Raw genomic sequence first — 26110 nt, 5'->3', positions numbered from 1 at the left:
CTTTGCTCATGGATTGGATATGAAGGTGGAGTATGGGGGCAGTGAATGCCCAACTGAATTGGCTTCAAGAGAGGATGAAAATAACAAAGATAAGGAATATAGTTTTTCTGGAACAGAGAACCCTTCTTAGAAAATTCCTTGGCCGGGCATGGCGGCTTACGCCTGTAATCCCAGCACTTTGGGCGGCTGAGGTGGGTGGATCACCTGAGGTCAGGAGTTCGAGACCAGCCTGGCCAACATGGGGAAACCCGTCTCTACTAAAAATACAAAAATTAGCCGAGCATGGTGGCTCGTGCCTGTGATCCCAGCTACTCAGGAGACTGAGGCAGGAGAATCGCTTGAACCTGGGAGGCGGAGACTGCAGTGAGCCAAGATCACTCCACTGCACTCCAGCCTGGGTGACACAGTGAGACTCCATCTCAGAAAAAAAAAAAAAAAAAAGAAAGAAAGAAAAGAAAAGAAAAGAAAATCCCTTAAGACTGGTCGCAGTTGCTCACGCCTGTAATCCCAACACTTTGGGAGGCTGAGGCAGGAGGATTGCTTGAGCTCAGGGGGTCGAGACCAGCCTGGGCATCATAGTGAGACCCCATCTCTACTAAAAAAGAAAAGAAAAGAAAATCCCTTAAAAGACTCCTACTTCAGAGATGCCCCCACCCTGGGTTCATCGGGAGGCTAAGGGCAGGTTCTCTCAGATTATGTAACATTTTATTGGTGGCATGGGGGTCAAATGGTCTCCCTGGAGGCAATTTCTTGCCTTTTTCCATCTAACCAAGAGCAAACCCAGAACGTTTGCTGGAAGGCACCTTTCTCCCTGCCTGGTATCCTGTGACATCATGGCATATCCTGACTCCCCATTGGCTGAGAGGCCCAGCTTTCTCTCAGGGAAGGAAATTATTAGGCAACACAAATCTGACTAGCACCCAGTTACATCATAGGAGTGTGCTTATTGTATTGGCCACTTTGTTCCAGGTCCAAATGGACCTCAGGACAGCGCGGTGGCTCACGCCTATAAACCCACCACTTTGGCAGGCCAAGGTGGAAGGATCACTTGAGCCCAGGAGTTCGAGACCAGCCTGGGCAACATAGCAAGACCTCGTCTCTACCAACAACAACAAAATTAGCCAGGCATGGTGGCCTGCGCCTGTGGTCCCGGCTACTTGAGAGGCTGAGGTGGGAGGATTGCTTGAGCCCAGTAGGTCAAGGCTGCAGTGAGCTACCATAGAGCCACTGCACTCCAGCCTGGGCAACAGAGTGAGACCCAGTCTCAAAAAACTAAATAATTAAAATAAAATAAAATAAAAAATTTTGGCTGGGCACACTGGCTTATGCCTGTAATCCCAGCACTTTGGGAGGCCTAGGTGGGCGGATCACCTGAGGTCAGGAGTTCGAGACCAGCATGAGCAATGTGGTGAAACCCCATCTCTACTAAAAATACAAAATTAGCCAGGCGTGGTGGCGCGCACCTGTAGTCCCAGCTATTTGGGAGGCTGAGGCAGGAGAACTGCTTGAACCAGGGAGGTGGAGGTTGCAGTGAGCCGAGATCGTGCCATTGCACTCCAGCCTGGGCAACAAGAGCAAAACTCCATCTCAAAAAAAATAAGTAAGTAAATATAACTATAAATAAAATAATTTTTTAAAAAAAGAGTTAGAAACAAACAAATGGACCTTAAATCACATCCCTTCCTCTAAGACTCCCTGAGTACCCCCTCAGTGACTCTCCTGAAAAGATCACCCAAATTTGAGATTATGTTGTTTGCTGTGGGTGCAGGGGCAGGGGTCAGGGTGGCAAGGAAGGTCCCAGGCTGTGGCAACCTTCCATTCCGTGGTACTTACCGTTTCCTGCCTTTTGAGCCCCTCCCCTCTGGCGTGCAGGCCAATTGTCGAGTGGGAATACAATTCCGCTTAGCACCAAGTTATGTCATACCACTCTGTGGCTTCCGATTGGCTATTCTTTCAAAAATGAGTCACTCAAAGTATCTCAATTCCTTTCTCAGAGCCTATCCTGAGGCCCATCAGAAACCAACAGTTCCTACGTCTGGAATTTTCTAGAAATCTGGAACTGCTGTCCCTCCCTTTGTGAGATTTCCCGCCTTTTCCAACCAAGCCCCGCCCATTGGCCTTCGGCCTATCGTCAGGCAACACCAATCTGACTAGCACCCAATGACGTCATAAGAGCGTTCTTATTGGATTGGCCACTTTGTCAGGGTCCCGTTGTACTGTGGTCCTAACTTCAGCTCCGCGTATTGATTCAAGGCCTTGTTCGCTTCCCTCTAGAGACTGTGCCAGCATCGATCAGGGGTCTGTAGACAAAAATTCCCAAAGATTTGAGACTTTATTGGGGGAAACAGATCACTGGCGGGGAATAAGCCACAGGCCAAAGGAGGAAATGTTGGAACCAGAAGTCCCGCTTGCCGCCTTTTGCTAAAAGTTCCGCACGCCTGCTCGGCGTGGGCGCATGCATAGTGTCGTCGGGGCTCTGCGACGTCTGATTGGCTCTTTGCAGTGCACCGTCGAGGTAGAAGGCTCAGCTCCTAGTCGCTCCCAAATTACTTTGTTGGTGCTCGAGGCAGCCCCATCTCACGTCTCGTGCTCCGGCCTGGGGCTGGGTGTGGATGCCCGCACGCCGCGGCAGCCTCCGGTGCGCTCCTCCTGCTGCAGCCGCTTCAGGGGCCGGGCCCAGCGCGGCCTCCATGGCAGCGCGAGGCCGTGGCGGTGGAGGATGAGGCGCGTGGGGTCGGGGTCGCCCACGGCGCTGCCCAGCAGCAGGTAGTCGGTGCCTGGCTGCAGGCGCAGGCAGCCGCAGGCCAGGTCGGCGCGGGGCACCCAGGCGTCCTGGTCGCCGCGTCGCACGGGCTGCGCCCGCTGCTTGTAAACGGCCAGCACGCGCACGGCCAGCCGCTGCCATGCCGGGCCCGCCGCCTCGGACGCTAGCACCTGCGCGCGGAGAACTGTGGGGAGGGGAGATGTCAGCCCAGGTCGTGGGGAGCTTCCAGGGTACCTCTGGGTCCCGTGGGGTCAGTCACAGTGGGCAGGAGCCCGACACCGGTGGGTGGGCTTCTGGTATCGCAGTGGGGAGAGAAACCTTGAACCTTGGAGAGTTTGACCCTAAATCGTGAGGGGTAGAGCCTGCTGGAGGAAACATCTTTGAGATAAGGAGTTAAACTATAGCAGGTGGGGCTGGGGACAGGGCAGAAGAGGCAGGTCCAGGGTCTCTAATGCAGTGGAGTCAGAAGGTATCAATGGTGGAATTCTTGGGAAGGAGGGGTCACATTGCCGGGGGAGGGGCTCTGGGATAAATTTGGAGGACCAGAAGAAGGAAGAGACTGGTCCCTGGAATGTGAGGGCTGAGGTCATACTGATAGTGATTCAGAAAAACATAAATTTTTTTTTTGAGACGGAATCTTACTCTATTGCCCAGTCTGGAGTGCAGTGGTGTGATCTCAACTCACTGCAGCCTCTGCCTCCCAGGTTGAAGTGATTCTTGAGCCTCAGCTGGGTTTACAGGATCCTGCCACCACGCCTGGCTAATTTTTGTATTTTTAGTAGAGATGGTGTTTCACTATGTTGGCTAGGCTGGTCTCGAACTCCTGACCTCAAGTGATCCACCCACCTCGGCCCCCACAAAGTGCTGGGATTATTAGCATGAGCCACCGTGCCCGGCCAGAAAAATGCACTTTCTGAGAGGCTGGGTGGGACTCTGACTAGCCAGCTGGGTCTGCGGGGCAGGAGATCCCTGTGGAAGGTGGGGAAAATCTTTCCACCTGTGAAGGCCTAGAACACTAGTGACCAGATGAGGTTCCTGAGGGAGAAGTCTGCGGTCCTATACATTGAGAGAAATAGCTGGCGTTGGTCTAGATTTGTTGGCTGGGCCGAACTCCTGAGTGTCTTAAGAGAGCTGAATAGCCTGAGGTCATAGACCCCAAGGTCATGGAGCAGGTGTGGACTGGGGATTAGGGAACCATGGGACAAGTCTTTATGGGAAGTGGGGCTAAGGCTCAAATATGTGGGACCATGAAGGGAAGCAGAAAGGGTCTCTGAGATAGGGAGGACAGGGCAAGAGTTCATTCCACTCAACCAGTTCCCCTATCTCTTCCATCCCTCAGAGATGTCAGGCTGAAGGAGATGATGAAACTCTGTAAGCCCAAGAACATGGGGAAAGAGGAGACACAGGAAGGTAGTGAATGCCCCCTCCCCCCTCCCCCTCCCCATTTGTCTTCTGCCCCATCAATTTCTAAATCAGGAAGGGGCTTTGGAATCCAACACTCCTTCCCATTTAAGATGAGAAAGTGGAAGGCCAGAAAGGGGGTGGCTTAGAAGCAGTCATCAGAACCAGCTGTGTAGCCTTCAGCTGTCTGTCTCCCCAGCACTCACCATGGTCCTGCTGGCAGTACCTCCGAAGGCTCATGTGTACCCTGGTGTCCGACATATTGCAGTAGTTTTGACACTGAGGGTCTGGGGAGGGTCAGGCTGTCTGCAGTGGGCTCCTGGGGCCTAGACCACAGCCTTCTGCCCCTGCCCATCCCTCCGTTCCATCTTGATGGCCAGCTGGGGTACCCAAACCTTTGGGACTGGGCTCAATGGGTGACCCATGTATCCCCATCTGGGGACCCAGTCAGCCCATCCCCATTCCCACTTGCCACTCAGGGACCTCCATGCCAGACTGTCTTACCAGAGCTATAAACACCAGGAGTAGTGGCAAGGGTGGTTGTTGGCTCTGGAATTCCTGTGAGACCAAAGGAGAAATTAACCTCTTAGTCATTTCCCCCAGGATCCCCTCGCCCCTGCCCCAGGAATCCAGGCACCCAAACTCTTAAGTGTTTATTCCTTTAGGACTCAAGAGTGCAAGCATCCCTTGCCTTCCTCTCCCGGGATGCAGGCGTCCAGGCCCCAAGCCTCCTTTTCCTCAAGAGTCCAGAATTTCAGTCCCTGCTTATCCGAGGGCCCAGAGTCCAGCCTCCAGCCTTGGGCTCCCAATTCCCAAGGCCCCAGCCCTCACTGCAGCTGTGCACTGGAGACCTGGGATGTCTCCTTCCCGCTCTACTCAGGCTTGTAGCCTGGCCCCTTAAGACTTACGCTGGCAGGGCATCCTGGGGGAGCGGCTCTGCTGGTAGCCAGGGCCACAGCGGTTGCAGGTCAGGCCTGTGACCCCTAACTTGCAGGTACACTGCCCACTGGTCTGGTTGCAGGTTCCTCCTGTTGCCCCAATAGGGTGGCACTGGCAGGCTACATGAGCAGAGGAGCTGGGGGCATGGGGTATCGGGGCCCCAGATGCCCCTCCCAATTCCACAGTGCCTCCTCCCTCAGCCTGGGGAGTCCAGGCCCCCAGCCCCTCTTCCCTCAGGCCCAGAGTCCAGGCCCCCAGCCCCTCCTCCCTCAGGCCCAGAGTCCAGGCCCCCAGCCCCTCCTCCCTCAGGCCCAGAGTCCAGGCCCCCAGCCCCTCTTCCCTCAGGCCCAGAGTCCAGGCCCCCAGCCCCTCCTCCCTCAGATCCAGGAATCCAGGCCCCCAGCACCTCCTCCCTCAGCCCCAGGAGTCCAGCCCTACCTCTGTTCCCCCCAGGCCTGTCTGCAGGCCACACTCACCTCTGCAGGCCCTGCGGCTGGAGATAGGCTGGCTAGGGTCCCTCCAGAACCCAGGTTGGCAGTAGTGGCAGTGCCGCCCAGCTGTGTGGTGGCGGCACCGCTCACAAACACCCCCACTCCGGCCGCCCGACAGTCTGAACAGCTCAGAGTTGAACCGGCAGCGTCGGGCGTGCTGGTTGCAGGAGCAGGCTAGGAGCAAAATGGGGTGGGGGCGCATCAGGGCCGAGTGTGCTGCTCCCCAGTCCTCAGCTTTCTTCCCATGGCCCTGCCCTCATGAAAGGAAGCCGTGAGTGTCCAAGGTAGAAGAGAATGCCTGGGTCCCAGGACATCTCTATTATTATCTTTTTTTTTTTGAGACGGAGACTCGCTCTGTCACCCAGGCTGGAGTGCAGTGGCGCGACCTCAGCTCACTGCAACCTCCACTTCCCAGGTTCAAGCGATTCTCCTCCCTCAGCCTCCCAAGTAGCTGGAACTACAGGCACGTGCCACCACACCCAGCTAATTTTTTTTTTGTTGTATTTTTAGTAGAGACGGGGTTTCACCGTGTTAGCCAGGATGGTCTCACATCTTTTAAATGGGTAGGCCGGGCTCATGCCGGTAATCCCAGCACTTTGGGAGGCCAAGGTAGGTGGATCACCTGAGGTCAGGAGTTCGAGACCCACATGGCCAACATGGCGAAAACCCATCTCTACTAAAAATAAAAAAATTAGCTGGCTGTGGTGGCTTGTGCCTGTAGTCCCAGCTACTTGGGAGGCTGAGGCAGGAGAATCTCCTGAACCCGGGAGGTGGAGGTTGCAGTGAGCCAAGATCGCACCACTGCACTCCAGCCTGGGCAATGGAGCAAGACTCCATCTCAAAAAAAAAAAAAAAGGTACGTTGGACTGGAGCTGGTAAGTCCGGGGGGACTCATGAACCCCTGAACATCTGTGAAACTGGGCCTCTAAAGAGTAGGCTGCATCCGGGCACGATGGCTCGTGCCTGTAATCCTAGCACTTTGGGAGGCCAAGGTGGGCAGATCACCTGAGGTTAGGAGTTCAAAACCAGCCCGGCCAGCGTGGTGAAACCGTCTCTACTAAAAATACAAAAATTAGCTGGGCGTGGTGGCACGCGCCTGTAATCCCAGGTACTCAGGAGGCTGAGGCAGGAGAATTGCTTGAACCCAGGAGGTGGAGGTTGCAGTGAGCCGAGATCACGCCACTGCACTCCAGCCTGGGTGACAGAGCAAGACTCCATCTCAGAAAAAAAAAAAACCAAAAAGAGCGGGCTATGACCTGTGGAATCAGACCCTTTTAGCCTTGTCGGTCTCTCTGACTGTATTCCCTGGACAGGTAATTTCTCCCTTCTGTAGTTTGATTGGCTGTGAAATGGCATTTATAATGTTTACTTGAGGCTTAAATGAGATAAAGTGGATAAAAAGTGCATAGCCCAGGCCTGGCGGAGAGCAAGTACTTGGCTGTCTAGCATTCGTACATGCAGGGCGCCCGGCACTGTGTTTGATGTATTTCATCTCCACAAGGGCTCTGTGAGGCTGGCACTATTATCATCTCCATTTTACAGAGGGAGAAAACTGAGGCACAGGGAGGTACAGCTAGCGGGTAGTTGGAGGCAGGACTTAAACACAGGTCTTCTAGCTTGACAGTCTGAGCTCTTAGCTCACTCCAGTAATACACAGCTCACGTGAGGATTATTTAGCATGTGCATTATCCTGGGAGCGTTTGTCAGGTTTTTTAAGGTGGCTCTCAAGTGGCTCTCAAACCTTACTGCTCATCAGAATTACCAGGGAAATGTTTTGTTGTTGTTTTTATTAAAAATACATTAACAGGGCATACTGGCCCACACCTGTAAGTCCCAGCTACTCTAGAGGCTGAGGTGGGAGGATCACTTGAGCCTGGGAGTTGGAGGCTGCAGTGAGTTATGATTGCACCACTGCACTCCAGCCTGGGCAACAGAGTGAGACCTTGTCTTTAAAAAAGAAGCAAAAATCCAAAACAACAACAAAAGCCAGATTGCAAGCCTCCTCCCTAGGCTTTCTGATGGGCCCAAGGATCTGTATTTCCAGCAAGCACTGCAGAGTGAGATGCTGATACAGGGGGTTCACAGACCACTCTTTTTTTTTTTTTTTTTTTTGAGACAGGGTCTCACTCTCGCCCAGGCTGGAGTGCAGTGGCACGATCATAACTCACCACAGCCTCCAACTCCTGGGCTCAAGGGATCTTCCCACCTCAGCCTCCTTGGTAGCTGGGTCCACAGGCATGCACCACCACACCAGGCTACTTTAAAATTTTTTTTTGTAAAGACGGGGACTCATTATGTCTCCCAGGCTCATGGACACTCTTTGAAGAGACTTGGACTGCAGGGTGTTTTGACACTAAGAGGTTTGAGAGCCCTGGACTGGCAGGTCCCTGAGAGCCCGGAAGAGTCGTGGGATAATCAGGGAGCTCAGACGGCTGCATGTTCTTGGAAAAACAACTCCCCCTCTCCCAGCCTCTGTTTTCTCCCTGTCTAGAGAGAATCCAGATCCCTCTCTCCCAGGGTTTTTGTGGGCATTCAAGGTGGCAGAGCTATTCAGATGATCAGTGAGTTGAGTCAGGTTTTGGATTCTTTCTGACCCAAGGGTAATCATTTTGCCTCACTTCCCCTGTGGAGAACTCAGATGAGGGAGAGGAGATGCAGACCAGGATGTCTGTGAAGCCCATAGCTCTGCCGCAGGCATTAGTCTCACCTGGCCACCCTGACCTTTCTCCACCGCAGCATTGTCAGTCTCTTACCCGGGTTTGGAAGGCACTGCCCTGCTCAGTCTGGGGGGATGTGGTGACCCTCAGGACAGCCTCCCCAGCGCCCAGGCCCTGTCCAGGCCCAGGATGAAGGCTGCCTCATCCTCAGGCCAGGTGAGTCTCACCCCTCACTCCCCTGCTTAGGTAAAAGATTTGGCCAAAGAATGGGGATGGTCTGTAAGTTAGCCCATGTGATCTTCATGTATGAAGAAATAGAGGGGCAGAGGCTGGGCGCGGTGGCTCACGCCTGTAATCCCAACATTTTGGGAGGCCGAGGCTGGCGGATCACCTGAGGTCAGGAGTTCGAGACCAACCTGGCCAACATGGCGAAACCTCATCTCTACTAGAAATATAAAATTAGCCGGGCGTGGTGGCACACACCTGTAATCCCAGCTACTCGGGAGGCTGAGACAGGAGAATGGCTTGAACCCCAGAGGCAGAGGTTACAGTGAGCCGAGATGGCGCCACTGCACTCCAGCCTGGGTGACAGAGCAAGACGCCATCTCAAAAGAAAAAAAAAAGAAATAGAGGGCCGGGAGGCAAAGCGCATGGGAGGTGGAGAGGGAAGGCCAGGGTACACTTGCACACGTGTGTATGTGTCTGTGTCTGATGGCAGAGTTACCTCCCAGGACCTCAGACCCTGTACCAAGTGTCTCAGGCTGGAGGAGGGAGGGGGTCAGGGCTGGAAGGAGCTGACACCAGCTGTCTCTGAGGAGGGGCTGTTGGAGGGAGGTAGGGAAGGCCTGGTCTGGAAGCACCTGTGGGAAAGAGGGCATCGCATGGGACATTCCTGGGGGGCCTCTGTCCAGCTGGATGGAGCAGCGGGTTGTCGCAGCATCTAGGAACTCAGGGCTCCCTGGGTTCAATCCCTTGCTGGCAATGAGACTTAGGGCAAGTGACCTCTCTTTGAGCCTCACCTTCCTCAGCTGGGGAGTGGCGACTTTGGCAGGTGCTCAGGAAGCCGTTCCTTTGTGCCAGGTACCACATTGGGCTTTATTTAAAGGCTTTATGTGTATTAATGCATTTAATTTTCACTACAGCCTGTAAAGGATGTGCTGTTACTATCCCCAATCTATGGTGGAGGAAACTGGGGCACCAAAAGATTAGGTCACTTGCCCAAGGTCTCACAGCAGGTAAGCAGAGGAGCTGGGATTCAAGCCCAAATAGTCTGGCTGCCAGGCCACCAAGGCCGTGCTCCTGTCTGTTGCCTCTTGTCTGCCACCTGGTGTGACAGTACCCAGCAGGAGCTTGGCAGGGACAGGCTGAGACCCCAGAACTTGGCTTCCTGAGCTCAGATCCTGGCCCTGCCACACGCAGCTACTGTGTGTCCTTGTGCAGGGGACTTCTGAACTCTAGCCCTGAGTCTCCTCATCTGTAAAATGGGCCTGATGACATCCCTGCCTGGCACACGTAGGTGATTGATAAATATGTGTTTAATGACCGAATACGTTCCCCCTGTGGTTGGTTTGAGGAGTCAGGTACCGTCCAGCTGTCCTGTTCCCCTACAACTGTTCAATAAATATTACCCAAGTACCTGCATCCAGCCAGGCCCTGGGATGGGTGCTCGGAAACTGTTATTACATCATCATCATCACCACCATCATCATCACCACTATCACCACCACCATCACCACTATCACCATCACCATCATCACCGCTATCACCACCATCATCACCACCATCACCATCACCACCACCATCACCATCATCATCACTATCACCATCATCACTATCACCATCATCACCACCACCACCATCACCACCACCACCACCATCACCACCACCATCACCACCACCATCACCATCACCACCACCACCACCACCATCACCATCACCACCACCACGACCACCATCACCACCACCACCACCACCACCACCATCACCACCATCACCACCATCACCACCACCACCACCATCACCACCACCGTCACCATGACCACCATCACCACCACCACCACCACCACCACCACCATCACCACCACCACCACCATCACCACCACCACCACCACCATCACCACCACCACCATCATCACCACCACCACCATCACCACCACCATCACCATCACCACCATCACCACCACCACCATCATCACCACCACCATCACCATCACCACCATCACCACCACCACCATCACCATCACCACCACCACGACCACCATCACCACCACCACCATCACCACCACCATGATCACCACCACCACCATCACCATCACCACCACCACCATCACCATCACCACCACCACGACCACCATCACCACCACCACCATCATCACCACCACCACCATCACCACCACCATCACCATCACCACCATCACCACCACCACCATCACCACCACCACGACCACCATCACCACCACCACGACCACCATCACCACCACCATCACCACCACCACCACCACCACCATCACCACCACCACGACCACCATCACCACCATCACCACCACCACCACCACCATCACCATCACCACCACCACCACCATCATCACCACTGTCACCATCACCACCACCGTCACCATCATCACCACCATCACCACCACCACCATCACCATCACCACCACCACCATCATCACCACTGTCACCATCACCACCACCACCACCATCATCACCACCACCACCATCATCACCACCACCACTATCACCATCATCACCACTATCACCATCATCATCACCACCACCATCACCACCATCACCATCACCACCATCACCATCACCACCATCACCATCACCACCACCACCACCATCATCACCATCACCATCACCACCACACCACCACCACCATCACCACCACCACCACCATCATCACCACTGTCACCATCACCACCACCGTCACCATCATCACCACCATCACCACCATCACCATCACCACCACCACCATCATCACCACTGTCACCATCACCACCACCACCACCATCATCACCACCACCACTATCACCATTATCACCACTATCACCATCATCATCATCACCACCACCATCACCACCATCACCATCACCACCATCACCATCACCACCACCACCATCACCACCACCACCACCACCACCATCATCACCACTGTCACCATCACCACCACCACCACCATCATCACCACCACCACTATCACCATCATCACCACTATCACCATCATCATCATCACCACTATCACCATCACCACCACCACCATCACCACCACCACCATCACCACCATCACCATCACCACCATCACCATCACCACCACCACCACCATCATCACCACTGTCACCATCACCACCACTGTCACCACCACCACCATCACCATCACCACCACCACCATCATCACCACCGTCACCATCACCACCACCACCACCATCATCACCACCACCACTATCACCATCATCACCACTATCACCATCATCATCATCACCACCACCATCACCACCATCACCACCACCATCACCACCACCACCACCACCACCATCACCATCACCACCACCACCACCATCATCACCACTGTCACCATCACCACCACCACCATCATCACCACCACCACTATCACCATCATCACCACTATCACCATCATCATCACCACTATCACCATCACCACCACCACCATCACCACCACCACCATCACCACCACCACCACCACCATCACCACCATCATCATCACCAGAACCACCACCACCACCACCATCACCACCACACCACCACCACCACCACCATCACACCACCATCACCATCACCACCACCACCATCACCACCACCACCATCACCACCACCACCACCACCACCACCACCATCACCATCACCACCACACCACCACCACCACCACCATCACACCACCATCATCATCACCACCACCATCACCATCATCACCCCACCATCACCATCAACATCATCATCACACCACTACCATCACCACCACCATCTCCATCATCACCACCACCATCATCATCACACCACTACCATCACCACCACCATCACCATCATCACCACCACCACCATCATCACCACCATCACCACCACCATCACCACCATCATCATCACCATCACTGCCACCATCACCACCACCATCATCACCGCCACCACCACCACCACCACCATCACCACTACCACCATCACCATCATCATCAATACCACCACCATCACCACCACCATCACCACTACCACCATCACCATCATCATCACTACCACCACCATCACCACCATCATCACCACCATCATCACCATCACCACCACCGTCGTCATCACCGCCACCATCACCACCATCACCATCACCGCCATCACCACCATCACCACCACCACCACCACCACCACCATTATCACCACCACCACAATCATCACCATTATCACCACCACCACCATCACCACCACCACAGTCATCACCATTATCACCACCACTGTCATCACCATCATCATCACCATTACCACCATCACACCATCATCATCATCATCACAGGCTGATGAGTGTTGGGGAGAGGCTGAGCCCCTCATGAGCAGACAGGCCCATGTGTGGCTGAGATACAGGACTGGCTGCAGGGAGGAGGTACGAGGGGACCGAGTCTGAGACTGGGGTGAGAGGCAAGGAGCACCCAGTTCCAGCGAGGGAAGGGAACATCCTGCTCCCATAGGGACAAAGGACCCAGTGGCAGGCAGGCAAAGGCAGGGAGAGTGAGGGGCGCAGGACTCACGTAGGCAAGGGTGGGGGTGCCGGGGCGTGGCAGGCCGCCAGGGCCAGTCTCGATGGGACGGGCGGCAGCTCTCGCACCCCGGGCCAGTGGTATGGTGGCGGCAGTGGCAGCGGGGGGGCCGGGCACGGGCGGCACAGCGGGCAGCGTGGCCATGACACTGGCAGCGGCCTCTCAGCGCAGCTGCCGCTAGCCCCGCCTGGCCCCCAAACTCCACACGGAGGTGGCTGGCCGCCACAGTGGCCTTAGGACCTGGTGTGGAGTGGAAGGTCACCCTTTCAGGGCCCCCCAAGGCCCCAGGCCAGGCGGGTCTGTGCCACAGCAGCCTCCAGGGACCCCCTGAGGCCCAGGCAGCAGACAGGATGAGGGCTGGGGGTCCTGGGGTGCAGAAGCGCAAGCTGACAGATGTCAGGAGGAAGGGGCCACCCAGGGCCAAAGTCAGGCTGCCATTGCAGGTTTCCCTGGCGCCAAGGTGGTTTCCTGGGGACAGGGCACAGGCCTGAGGGCAGGAGGCCGCCACGGCAGCCAGCTGTGTCACTGGCGGGAGGCAGAATTGGGGTCGGCCCTGTGGATCGTAGCATGGGTCCGCAGTGGCCTGGCCCAGGAGGAGCAGGAGGGCAAAGGTCACGGGCATGGTCACAGCAGAGCCAGCACCTGGAGGGAAGAGAGGTGGCTGGGCTGGGGATCTCAGCCGCAGCCTCTACCCCTCCTGGAGGTGTCCTGTGGAACTGGGGCATTCCACCCCCAACCCGTCCAGGCCCCCTCCCCGGCTGCATGGAAGCGAGGAAAATAGTTCCATCTGGGGAGAATTACTGTTTACATAAGCCAAAGGGGAAAGAACGCAGACAAAATCGAGAATTTTGCCTGAACTAATCCGTAGCTTAACACCCCAGAGTTATCCGTCAGTGTCGAGGGGCAGGGGGCCCTGGGGAGCGGTGAGCGGCTGGAGCAGAGGGGCTGGCCAAGGCCAGCAGACGTGGAAACCTAGAGAGGGACACAGAGACAAGCAGGGCTGGGCAGGAGAGGGGGCTTAGGGACAGATGAAGACTCAGTCACAAAGAAATAGAGGACAGGACAGAGGCAGAGAGAGGACAGTCAGCCTAGGGAAGGGGCTCGGCACAGAGAAGTTGCTGCAAAGACAGAGGAACAGACAGGAGGCTGAGAGGCTGAGACAGAGGCCAGGCACCCAGAGGCCACAGGGAGCCGGGAGACTGAGGCTCGGACTGCCTGGGGGCTGGGATAGGTGGGCAGGTGGGCTCAGAGACACCCAGCCTGGCAGGCCCTGGGGAGGGGAGGGAAGGGGACAGGCTAGGGGTGTCTGGCGGGGGATCAGAAGTGAGAGACCGAGGCCCAGGCCTGCAGAGATCAGAGCCATGGCCTTTCCCACATGGGGCCCTAACCTTGTTCTCCACACCCTGGGCACGGAAGGGGATTATCACCAAACAACCCAGCCTCCCTGCCACCCACCCACCCACCCCCAGCGCCCCACCCTTAACCCTTTCCCACCCGAGTGCAAAGCCCAGAGAGCTGAGCTGAGGAAAGGGATGCTGGGAGCTGGAACCTGGGTGGCTCTGGGGCTTGGGAGCGGGACAGTGGGATCCCCATGGGGTCAGGGGAAGCAGACACCTGGGTTCCCTTCAGAACTCAGGGTGTGGGGACCGGAAGTTAGCGTTCTGGGACTTTCTGCTCACCTCAACCCTGCCCTCTATTCTGGGCCTCAGGGCCTGGAGACCAGAGTCCCCACATTCTCCACCCATCCAGAGTTCCCCAGAGCAGATGGGGGAACAGATGTTGGGGGTGGTGGGTAATGAGGAGGAGAGAGGCAGGAAGGCAGGAGCTGGGACAGGGTGGGGTGCCAGATGCCAGGGCGCCCGTGGGGGCAGAAGCCCAGACCCTAGGAATGGCAGGAGCCGGGAAGGACTGGACTCTGAAATGCCCCCACTTTCCCCTTCCAGGGCCAGCAGCCTCTGGTGAGGAGCTCACTGTGGACTGGGGGCCTCGGAGCCTTTCCAGGCACTTGGCTCTGAATCTGCGCCCAGGAATGCCCCTGGGCTGGGCATCTCTGGGGCACCCTGGCGGTTGAGGTGGGCCACACCTGCCCCAGCCTGGCCTCACTGCCCATGTCCCCACTGCTGTTGGCCACATGCAGATGCTGCCTCCCCTGGCCCAGATGACAGGCCTCGCCCTCCACCCTCCCAAGGAGCCTGGCGCCATTTTGCACCCACTCAGGTGGCAGCCGCCTGCCTGGCCCTCAGCAGCATCCTGTTAAGGGCCAGTCCCCCATGTCCCCTTTCTCTCTGGATAGTTGCTGGATAGTTCAGGGGGTGGCACCCTCTGGCCCTTAGCACCTTGAGGAACCAGGCTGTGAGTTCCCTAGTGTTCCTGGGGGATCCAGAAACCAGTGGTGGCCCACAGAGAGCCCATACCCCTCTTTAAGAAAGAGTCCAGCCATGCTCCCAGCAGACTCATAGGAGGCCTGCCTGGGCGGCCTGGGGTCCATCTGGGACCCAGGCTTCCTTTCCCTGGCTCTTGGCATGCACCCCCCAACCCGAGCCCTGAGGCCCCGACATTGGCCAAACCTGCACTCAAGAAGAGAGCGTCCTGCAGCCAGTTCCCCGCAGGCTCTTCCTCCAAGCTGTGGCGCGGTGGGCTCTCAGGAGGGAGTGGCGTGGCTGTTTTCAGGCCCCAGGCTAGTGGGGTTTCTGGGCTGGGCGGGGGCTCAGAGCAGAGCCCGCAGAATCTAACACCGCCACCCCCCTCCCACCCCAATCCCTCACCAACCGCAGCCACGCTATCCCCACAGGGACCCCTGCCAGCCAGGCCACCCGCAACGGTGTGGGACGTGAGTGCCGTTGCCCCCGGCGGTCCAGCAGCAGGACAGCCCCGAGCAGCCTGGCCTAGGAGGCTCACCGCAGGTAGGACGGGAGGCTGTCAGTCGGGGGTCCCGCTCCATCCCACTCCACCCCTGCCCACTGGCTCAGCCCCGCCTTGTGGTGGCCGCCATCGCAATCGGGCAGGGGCTGACCTTTGGGAGACAATCACTGTTGGAAACTTTGCTCAGCCCCTGCCTCTGGCTGCGTGACCCCAAGCCAGCCCCTCCTCCTCCCCTCTGGAACCTTCTGTCAGCTGTGGGTTCACCGAGCCTTAAGGTCAGTAAAATCTGTGCTCTTGGAAGGTTCAGACCAGCCCCCGGAATTCAAAAGACCTCAGTCGCTTTCTAAGATGGTGGGGAAGGCGACAAAGGAGCTGAGAACACCTGGGCCCCTGTGTTTCTCATGCGGCAGAGGGAGAAGGCGGGGACCCCCGGGGTGCGGGGGACCAAGCTCAAAAGCACCTCCCCAGTGCCTCCGGTGTCCTGCGAGTCCTCAGTGCTTTCATCGTGACATTTTCATGCAAATGTTGCTGTCTGTTCTATTCCATCTCCGAATGGGTTGACTAGAAAAATAATGTTTTCTGTCACTTCCTGCTGAGAAAAGCAAGGGCCTCATGGAGTTGGGGCGCGGCACCTGCTGCCCTGGGTGGCCCCAGCGTTTATCGTGGTGTAGCGTGGGCCCAATCCTGACAGGCTTGGGACCCACTGCCCCAGGCCCGCCCCAGGGGGTGCGAGGGCACAGCCAAGGCGACCCTCGACTCTGGACCCTTAGGTACCACGTTGGAGGGGGCCAGATTTGGCAGGAGCAGGACAGGGACATCGGATTTGAAAGAAGGGAGTCACTCCGAAAGCTGGGAGGTGCATCAGCTGCAGGAGGATGGAATGGGGCTGAGACGCCCCCCATCAGAGGGGGCATGTCGGAGCTGGGGGCCCAGGCTGTGTGAGTCAGAGTGGAACTTCGGGATTCAGGCGCAGGTCCCTCCACTGACCCTGCCTGAGCTCCCCCTGTATGGGACTTTGCTGGGGGTGTGCGCTGGGAACACAGACCCCTGCCCCATCAGGCTCAGTGTCCAGAGAGGGAGGGGGAGACCCCAGCAGCACAGGTCCTTCTGTGCTCTAGATTGTTGGAAGGTGCCAAGTGCCTTGGAGCAAAGCAAGTGGGGGGGCGGCCACGGGGGCCCGGGGGTTGCAGATGTAAGTGGGGTGATGCGGAGGGGCATTTGTGCTGACCCCACCGCCAGCACAGAACCCAGCTTTGCTGCCACACAAAACTGAGGAAGAAGGCTTAGGTCTCGCTGCGTCCTCCTCCCCACCTGGGCGAAGTCTCTTAAGCTCCGGCTCCTGGAGGGAAGCTTTTGTTCCTCGCAGCTTGAGCTGCCTGAGTTGATGGGCGCCCCTGCGGGTGCCCGGGGGCAGGCGGGGAAGAACAGACGGAGCTGCCACAGCCAAGCACATAGTGCCCCAAGCTGGGAAGGAGACTGTTTTTTTGTTGGGGAGAGTTCTTTAAGGGCTGGAGACCTTCGCCCTCACAGCTTCTACAGAAGGCCGGGCCTGCCCAAGGCACAGCTCTGAGGTGGGTTCAACCCAGAGAGAACCTCAGTGCTGGGCTCCCACAGACCTCTAACCCCTGCCTTGGTGACCCAGACATAACGGAGGCCCCACGAGGCAGGGCAGGTCACCCGCAGGAGTTACTGGGCATTGTGTGGCTGGGTAGGGCCTGCCCTCCCGGACATGTTCAAAAAGGCCAGGATGGTAACCCCAGCCATACTGCCTGGGTTCAAATCCACCTCTGTCCTAGCTGTGTGACCGAGAACAAGCTTCTTAACCTCTCTGTGCCTTCGTTTCCTCATCTGTTAAATGAGGAAGAAAGAATGGACCTTCCTCATGGTGGGCGGAGGGGGTGGTGAGGACTAAATGAGCTGACATGCCCACGGGTTCTTATCTGAGCTCTCTGGGAAAGTCGTGTTCCGGAACCTTCTGCTTCCTGGCCCTGTTGTCGGATGCATAGTACATATGTGACATGGCATCCATGGTAGGTCTGGGCCGCATCACATTGTCAAACATGTTATGTTTTAGGCAGCAAAGCACATGGGCGTTCACAGTAAGAGAAGTAAAGTCTGCAAATAGCCACATGACCCTCCTCCAAGCCAGGGTTGTCCCCAGATGAGTTCAGTCCAGGTTGGCGTTTGCCGCTCCCCCTGAGGAAAATGGCTGACAAGGAATCGCGGACCAGGACAGCCAGCCCCGTGATGGGCCTGCCCGCCAGCACCCTCGCAGCCTCGGCCTTGGCTGGTGCTTTTCTGCGGCTTTCTGGTTGTCTAGGCTGAGAACAGCCACAAGAGGGAGCACCTGAGATTCCAGGAAAAGCCAGAGCAGCCGCGGTACCCACTGCTTGATCTGCAGGGCCTGGGGCAAAATGCAGACACAGGACCCGCTGTTTAGAATTTATGAAGGATTTTAAGATGGCAACACCAGATCATTAAAGCGAGCGTGGGGCCTGTCTCAGCGCAACTGCACGAGTCACACAAAATGAAGGTGGACCCCGCGGGGGGCACCCTTGTCCTGAGCTGGTTTCCCTTGGCCAGTGGCCCAGGCTCCTGTCCCTGCCCTGCACCCCCACTGACCCCAGCCCTAGCCTTGGGACCTGCCTGGGGGCTCCAGCTGGGCTCAGAGCTCAGCTCCTTCTCCGTGGGGCAGGACCCTGAGTTGAGTAGATGGCAAGATCATGTTTGGGACACAGTTTTCACCAGCTCAGTGAAAAAAGGCTTGGGCAGATTTAATTCACTTTTTGGAAACTAAAGCAGCACCAGGGGCATTTTTCTTAGGCCTTAGGCCAGCTGGCCTTGCTGGGGACCCACGCAAGACTTTCAAGGAGGGCCCCAGAGTGTTCAGGCTTCTCAGAAGAGTCAGATGAACCAAATGAGGAGCCCTGGAATAGAGGAGGATGACAGCTGAAGAGGCCTGTAGGCCCCCGATGTTTAAGAGGACAGGCGGAGGGAGAGATGGGGAGCCGGGAGGGGTGCGGCAGAAGCCAGAAGTTTTAGGGGTGAGCCCATGCCAACCAGGGCTTCAACAGGAATGGGGTGGTAGGGAGGGGGTGAAGGGATGACTGCTGAGTTGTAGCCATTGGAGTGGCCACAGGGAAACCATAGGACATTGGTCAGAGGAGTGGACAAGGGGAGAAGAGAAAGCCGATCAGGACATGGTAGAGGCTGGGAGCAGAGGACCTTCTGGGAGCCCTGGGGAGAGCTGGAGGAGACTCGGAAAGAGCAGCCCCCGAAGAAGGGACCATCCATCCCATGGCGAGGACCGGGACCGAGGTCCTTGGAGCCCAGTCAGGCCCAGCGGTCAGGGCTGGACCTGGAGGTGAATAGGTGTGGGCCCCACGGTGAGATGACCCTGCACACCCACCACAAGCAAACACGACGGCGAGCGAAGCTGGGAAATGGGGCCTTCCCGTACTGCTGGTGGAAACGGAAACTGGGGCAGCCACCTGGCAGCTCCCAAAACGATTCAACGTAGAGTTCGCCCTGTGACCCAGCACACAGGTTCGTGGCAGCACTATTTGCAACAGCCGAAAACTGGAAACAACTCCAGTGCCTATCACCTGATGAGTGAATAAATTGTGGTCTACCTGGACAATGGGACTTTCAGTCTTGAAAGGAGTGAGGCAATTATCCGGGCGTGGTGGCTGTACCTGTAGTCCTACCTGTAGTCCCAGCTACTCGGGAGGCTGACGCAGGAGAATGGCTTGAACCCAGGAGGTGGAAGTTGCAGTGAGCCGGGATCGCGTCATTGCACTCCAGCCTGAGCGACAGAGTGAGACACCGTCTCAAAAAAAGAAAAAGAAAAGAAAGGTGTGAGGCTGTGACACGTGCTATAGTGTGGATGGACCTTGAAAACACGGTGCCGAGTGAGGAAGCCAGACTCGGAAGGCCATGGAGTGTGTGATTGCAGTCACATGAAAAATTGAGAATAGGCAAATCCATAAAGACAGAAAGGAGATTACTTGGTGGGGGGACAAGGAACAGGGAAGATTGTGGGGAGATGGTTAAAGGGTGTGGGTTTTTTTGGGGGGAGGGGCTATGCAAATATTCAAAAATTGATTGTGCTGGTTGCACAGCTCTGTAAATATACTAAAAGCCATTAAATTGCACACTTTAAGTGGGTGAATGGTATGGTATATTAATTATATCTCAAAGAGGTTGCCAAAAAAGAGCTGGCTGGACGTGGTGGCTCACGCCTGTAATCTCAGCACTTTGGGAGGCTGAGGTGGGTGGATCACCTGAGGTCAAGTGTTCCAGACCAGCCTGGCCAACATGGTGAAACTTTGTCTCTACTAAAAATACAAAAATTAGCTGGGTGTGGTGGCGGGTGCCTGTAGTCCCACCTACTTGGGAGGCTGATGCAGGAGAATCGCTTGAACCCAGGAGGCAGAGGTTGCAGTGAGCCGAGATCACGCCACTGCACTCCAGCAAGGGCAACAGAGCAAAAACTCCATCATAAAAAAAAGAAAAGAAAAGAAAAAAATTAATAATCATAACCCTACATACAAAAGCTAAAACTGGCCCATGCCTATAATCCCAGCACTTTGGGAGGCCAAGGCAGGAGGATTGCTTGAGCCCAGGAGTTCAAGACCAGCCTGGGAAACACAGTGAGACCCCATCTCTACAAAAAATGTAAGAATTAGGTGGCACATGCCTGTGGTCCCAGCTACTGGGGAGGCTGAGGTGGAAGGATCCCTTGAGCCCAGCTGTGATCAGACCACTGGCACTCCATCCTAGGTGACAGAGTGAGAACCTGTCTCAAAAAACAAAAGCTGAACTCCCCAGCTTGACACGATAGTGCAGAGGGAACATTCTCAAGGCAAGACATGAAAGCTGTTAGTTCTTTAAGTCCTGGGCCAGAAATGGACACAATTTCACTTGCACTATATTAAAGTGGTCAAGGCAGTCATGGGCCCACCCAGATCCAAGGGAAAGGGAGTCCAGGAGTCTGTGGTGGCTTGAACCCACCACACCCACTAATAGTATCAGGAAACGCTTAGCACTTATCAGTGCAGGGGTGTGGCAGCCCCATTTCTTGGAGGAGGAGAGGAGGAGTTAAATAACACCTCCAGGTCACCAGCCTGCAGAAGGCAGAGCCTGTCCGTGAACTTGGGCCCACCTGTGCTCTTTCCCTCTGCACGGGCACCAAAGATTCTTATCTGTTTTGTCGTCTGCTGGCTTCCTGGCCCTGAGCACCGTGCCTGGCATTGTAATAAATACTCTGCAAGTATTGATTTTATTTATGTTATTTTTATTTTTTTTGAGACAGTCTCGTTCTGTCACCCAGGCTGGAGTGCAGTGGCACAATCTCGGCTCACTGCAAACTCCACCTCCTGGGTTCAAGCGATTCTCCTGCCTCAGCCTCCTGAGTAGCTGGGATTACAGGCACCCGCCACCATGCCTGGCTAATTTTTGTATTTTTAGTGGAGATGGGGTTTTGCCATGTTGGCCAGGCTGGTCTCAAGCTCCTGACCTCAGGTGATCCGCCCACCTCGGCCTCCCGAAGTGCTGGGGTTACAGGTGTGAACCACCGTGCCCAGCCACTGCAGGTATTGATTTTCCAACACATACAGGGCATTTCCTGTGTGCGAGGCACTGCTTTACAAAATCATCACATTTAATCTTCAAGCAACCCCATGAGGTAGTTCTGTGAGGTAGAACCATAGAAATGGCCGTGAGTAGGCCAGGCACGGTGGCTCATGCCTGTAATCCCACCACTTTGGGAGGCTGAGGTGGGTGGATCACGAGGTCAAGAGTTCGAGACCAGCCTGGCCACCATGGGGAAACCCCGTCTCTACTAAAAATACAAAAATTAGCCAGGGGTGGCAGTGCATGCATGTAATCCCAACTACTCAGGAGGCTGAGGCAGGAGAATCGCTTGAACCCGGGAGGCGGAGGTTGCAGTGAGCCAAGATCGTGTCACTGCACTTCAGCCTGGGTGACAAAGCAAGACTCCATCGCCAAAAAAAAAAAAAAAAGAAATGGCCATGAGTGTAGGTAAAATTGGGTTAAATATTGGCGCTTTCAAATAGTTCCATCTACTCATCCCGATTTAACAGGTGAGGAAACAGACTCAGAGAGACTCAGTAACTTCTTGTTGTTTTTGAGACAGGGTCTTGCTCTGTTGCCCAGGCTGGAGTGCAGGGGCACAATCACAGTTGACTGCAGCCTCAACCTCCTGGGCTCAAGCAATCCTCCCACCTCAGCCTCCCAAGTAGCTGGGACTACAGGTGCATGCCACCATGCTTGACTAATTTAAAAAAAAAAAATTTTTTTTTTTTTGTAAAGATAGGGTCTCACTTTTTTTGCTCAAGCTGGTCTTGAACTTAGGCTCAAGTGATCCTCCCATCTCAGCCTCCCAAAGTGCCAGGATTACAGGCACAAGCCGCTGTGCTCAGCGAGGTGCAGTAACTTGACTGAAGTCACAAGGTGCTGGTGAGGCTGGGACTTCCAGCAGGAACTCAGCCTCAGGTGGAAAGACCCCGGGGTCTGTGCTCTGAGGCCTCTCCCATGCACTGTGGTGCTCAGGACAGAGGCTTGGATGGATTGAGTGAGTGAATGAATGACTTTGGCAGGGGATGGGTGAAGAGACTCCTGTCCCCCCAGCCGTCCCTCCTGACCATGTCCTCTCTCCTCCCCACAGCCGTCAAGGGATTCTGGGCCACCCGCCCTTCCTTCTCCACCTTCTACTTCGTCTTTGCCATTTTTGTGGTGTCCACCATCTTTCACTGCCACCAGCGCCTGGCTCTGGTGCCTGCGCCCTGGGCATACTCAGCCCGTGTGGTCCTGGCCCCCAGACACCTGCCCCGGGAGGGCCTGTTCACTATCAACTCCAAGGGCCGCCTGGGGAACCAGATGGGTGAGTACGCCACGCTGTATGCCCTGGCCAAGATGAACGGGCGGCCCGCCTTCATCCCGGCCCAGATGCACAGCACCCTGGCCCCCATCTTCAGAATCACCCTGCTGGTGCTGCACAGCGCCATGGCCAGCAGGATCCCCTGGCAGAACTACCACCTGAACGACTGGATGGAGGAGGAGTACCGCCACATCCCGGGGCGCTATGTCCGCCTCACGGGCTACCCCTGCTCCTGGACCTTCTACTACCACCTCCGCCAGGAGATCCTCCAGGAGTTCACCCTGCACGACCACGTGCGCGAGGAGGCCCAGAAGTTCCTGCGGGGCCTGCAGGCCAAGTGGGCAGGGCAGGCGACCTTCGTGGGGGTCCATGTGCGCCCGGGGGGACTATGTCCGTGTCATGCCGCGCGTATGGAAGGGGATGCTGGCCGACAGGGGCTACCTGCAGCGGGCCCTGGACTGGTTCCCGGCCTGCTGCCGCCTCCCGGTCTTTGTGGTCACCAGCGATGACATGGCCTGGTGCCGGGAGAGCATCAACAGCTCCCTTGGGGACGTGGTGTTCGCTGGCAATGGCCTCCAGGGCTCACCTGCCAAGGACTTCGCACTGCTCACACAGTGCAACCACACCATCATCACTGTGGGCACCTTCGGGGTCTGGGCCGCGTACCTCGCGGGCGGGGACACTGTCAACCTGGCCAACTTCACCCTGCCCAACTCCCCTTTCAACGTGGTCTTTAGGCCGTAAGCGGCCTTCCTGCCAGAGTGGGTGGGCCTTGTGGCTGACCTTGGACAGGCTGGACAGAATGGCCTCTAGCCAGCCCTGCATGTGCCTGGTCCTCATCCTGTGACCCGAGGGGCAGTGAGTGGGGCGTGTGGGGCATGGACTCACGGTCCCTCACGCAGTTTGGATCCAGGCTTATCTACTTCATAGCTGAGTGAGTTTGGACAACTGACTCAACCTCTGTGCCTTAGTATGTCAACCACAAAATGCACAAACCACGGAACTAAACACCAGTAGCAGCTGGTGGGAGCTGAGCAAATTCGCTTAGAGCCAGTGCCTTGTGACCGTGTGGGAGGCGTCGGCTGCTCACATGTATGCAGCACGTCAGGAGCACTGGCATTGCTTTCCAATGGAAACGCAGTTTTGACCTCTCCTTTCTGGCAGCACTGGTAGCACAGAGCCCAGATATTTTGCACTCACGTCCCAGGACGAAGCCATCCCTGCCCTGAAGGATAGAGGAACTCGATTTTCTGGGCAACTAGGAATTTTGGCTTTGGAGTTAGTGGGCCTTATCACAAAAGAACGTGAGGGAAGGGCCGGGTGCGGTGGCACGCCTGTAATCCCAGCACTTTGGGAAGCCAAGGCTGGTGGATCACTTGAGGTCAGGAGTTCGAGACCAGCCTGGCCAACATGGCGAAACCCAGTCTCTACTAAAAATACAAAAAGTATCCAGGCACAGTGGTGCGTGCCCCTAATCCCAGCTACTCCGGAAGCTGAAGCAGGAGGATAGCTTGAATTGGGAAGCAGAGGTTGCAGTAAACTGAGATCATACCACTGCACTCCAACCTGGGCCACAGAGCGAGACTCCATCTCAAAAAAAAATAGAATTCCAGGGAAGACAGGATTTGCAGGGACACACCCATGAGGAGGGATTCCCCTGCAATGGACAGGGAGAGGGGTTTAGGTGCAGGTGGCACCCTGGGCGCGGGGAAGAAGGGGTCACAGTGAGGGCAGAAAAGACACTCCTCAGATCCTGGAAGCAGCAACCTGACCGACAGGGGCCACTAAGACCAAATCATGGCCATCTCAGCAGCAGCGTTTGTGACAGTTACTGGAAAGAGATACCTCACACCTGGCACTGCCTAACCCCCGAGAACCTAATGCCACTCTGAGAAAGCTCAGTACGGGTGCAAGTTGGATTAAGTAATTGCAGTGCGAGTTTTCCTGTGTTTTATTGGTGTAATGCTCCTTTTGGACATTAAAAAAACTTGACATATACAATGATCATTTACATGCATTAAACATTTCCACCAAATGTAGGTGCAGTGGTTTAGAAAACATTCCAATCACATCTCTTTCCCATTTGAAACCTTTTCAAGGTTGGGTGCAGTGGCTCATGCCTGTAATCCCAACACTTTGAGAGCTGAGTTGGAGGGGGATCCCTTGAGCCCAGGAGTTCAAGACCAGCCTGGGAAACATATTGAAACCTCATCTCTACAAAAATTAGCTGTGCCTGGTGCCACACACCCATGGTCCCAGATAATCAGGAGGCTGAGGTGGGAGGATCACCTGAGCTTGGGAGGTTGAGGCTGCAGTGAGCCATGATCACACCACTGTACTACAGCCTGGGCAACAGAGTAAGACCCTGTCTCAATAAAATTAAATAAATAAATAAATAAATTGCTTGCAGCTGGTGCCAAGGAATGGTAGTCTCCCAGTAGATAGAAAACACCCAAAGCTGGCCAGGTGTGGTGGCTCACGCCTATAATCCCAGCACTTGGGGGGCCGAGGTGGGCGGATCACCTGAGGTCAGGAGTTCAAGACCAACCTGGCCAACGTGGCGAAACCCTGTCTCTAATAAAAATACAAAAATCAGGCCGGGCACGGTGGCTCATGCCTGTAATCCCAGCACTTTGGGAAGCCGAGGCTGGCGGATCACGAATTCAGGAGATCGAGACCATCCTGGCTAACAAGGTGAAACCCCGTCTCTACTTAAAAAAAAAAAAAAATACAAAAAAATACAAAAAAATTAGCCGGGCGTGGTGGCGGGCGGGCGCCTGTAGTCCCAGCTACTCGGGAGGCTGAGGCAGGAGAATGGCGTGAACCCAGGAGGCGGAGCTTGCAGTGAGCAGAGATCGCGCCAGTGCACTCCAGCCTGGGCGACAGAGTGAGACTCCGTCTCAAAAAAAAAAAAAAAAAAAATTAGCCGGTGTGGTGATGCGCGCCTGTAATCCCAGCTATTAGGGAGGCTGAGGCAGGAGAATCGCTTGAACCTGGGAGGTGGAGGTTGCAGTGAGCTGAGATCGCGCCATTGCACTCTAGCCTGGGCAACAAGAGAGAAACTCCATCTCAAAAAAAGAGAAAAGAAAACACCCGAAGCTGGTGATCAGCAGCTTCCCAATAAGATCTTGGGAGTTCGGCGAGTGGGCACAAGCATGTGCACTAAGAGGCAAAATAGCAGAGTTTAATTGGTACATGACCTCCTGGGGACATTCGGTGGGTAAGGGAAGAACGCCTCAAGTGAGCACGCGTACAACTTCAGTAAACACACTGCGCATGCTCCCCACCCAGGCGCTGGTAGGCCACCGCCTAAGTGGACAGCCCACCCCAAGGGAGGAACT

General features: G+C 55.7%; 2 protein-coding genes and 1 long non-coding RNA gene across 3 annotated transcripts; 2 read left to right on the top strand and 1 right to left on the bottom strand.

Annotated features, from left to right (window-relative positions):
• Positions 1–2313: 2313 nt before the first annotated feature.
• On the bottom strand, positions 2314–16429 carry NTN5 (netrin 5). Its single transcript, XM_055370106.2, has 7 exons — positions 15574–16429; positions 12998–13648; positions 5581–5769; positions 5074–5223; positions 4670–4723; positions 4372–4452; positions 2314–2948 (listed from the first exon to the last, which is right to left on the bottom strand). Exons 2-7 carry the CDS (start codon positions 13626–13628, stop codon positions 2578–2580), a joined length of 1476 nt encoding a protein of 491 aa, XP_055226081.1. The 5' UTR covers positions 13629–13648; positions 15574–16429; the 3' UTR covers positions 2314–2577.
• Positions 8277–24765, top strand: SEC1P (secretory blood group 1, pseudogene). Its single transcript, XR_012039510.1, has 3 exons — positions 8277–8468; positions 15798–15909; positions 22557–24765. It is a non-coding gene; the product is annotated as a secretory blood group 1, pseudogene (long non-coding RNA).
• LOC134757697 (galactoside alpha-(1,2)-fucosyltransferase 2-like) lies at positions 23280–24765 on the top strand. Its single transcript, XM_063701553.1, has one exon. It carries the CDS (start codon positions 23280–23282, stop codon positions 23511–23513), a length of 234 nt encoding a protein of 77 aa, XP_063557623.1. The 3' UTR covers positions 23514–24765.
• Positions 24766–26110: the final 1345 nt, after the last annotated feature.

The sequence above is a fragment of the Gorilla gorilla genome, chromosome 20, assembly GCF_029281585.2.
Source record: "Gorilla gorilla gorilla isolate KB3781 chromosome 20, NHGRI_mGorGor1-v2.1_pri, whole genome shotgun sequence".
NCBI lineage: Eukaryota > Metazoa > Chordata > Mammalia > Primates > Hominidae > Gorilla > Gorilla gorilla.
This window is presented reverse-complemented; position numbering and strand designations above follow the sequence as displayed.

Excerpts from the sequence above, each read along its gene's own strand:
- NTN5 (XM_055370106.2), bottom strand. The coding sequence starts at position 13,628 with ATGCCCGTGACCTTTGCCCTCCTGCTCCTCCTGGGCCAGGCCACTGCG. Across the intron at positions 4,724-5,073 it reads CCCCAGGATGCCCTGCCAGC|GAATTCCAGAGCCAACAACC; the intron begins GTAAGTCTTAAG and ends TTGGTCTCACAG. Across the intron at positions 4,453-4,669 it reads TCCTGGTGTTTATAGCTCTG|ACCCTCAGTGTCAAAACTAC; the intron begins GTAAGACAGTCT and ends GACCCTCCCCAG.
- LOC134757697 (XM_063701553.1), top strand. The coding sequence starts at position 23,280 with ATGGCCTGGTGCCGGGAGAGCATCAACAGCTCCCTTGGGGACGTGGTG.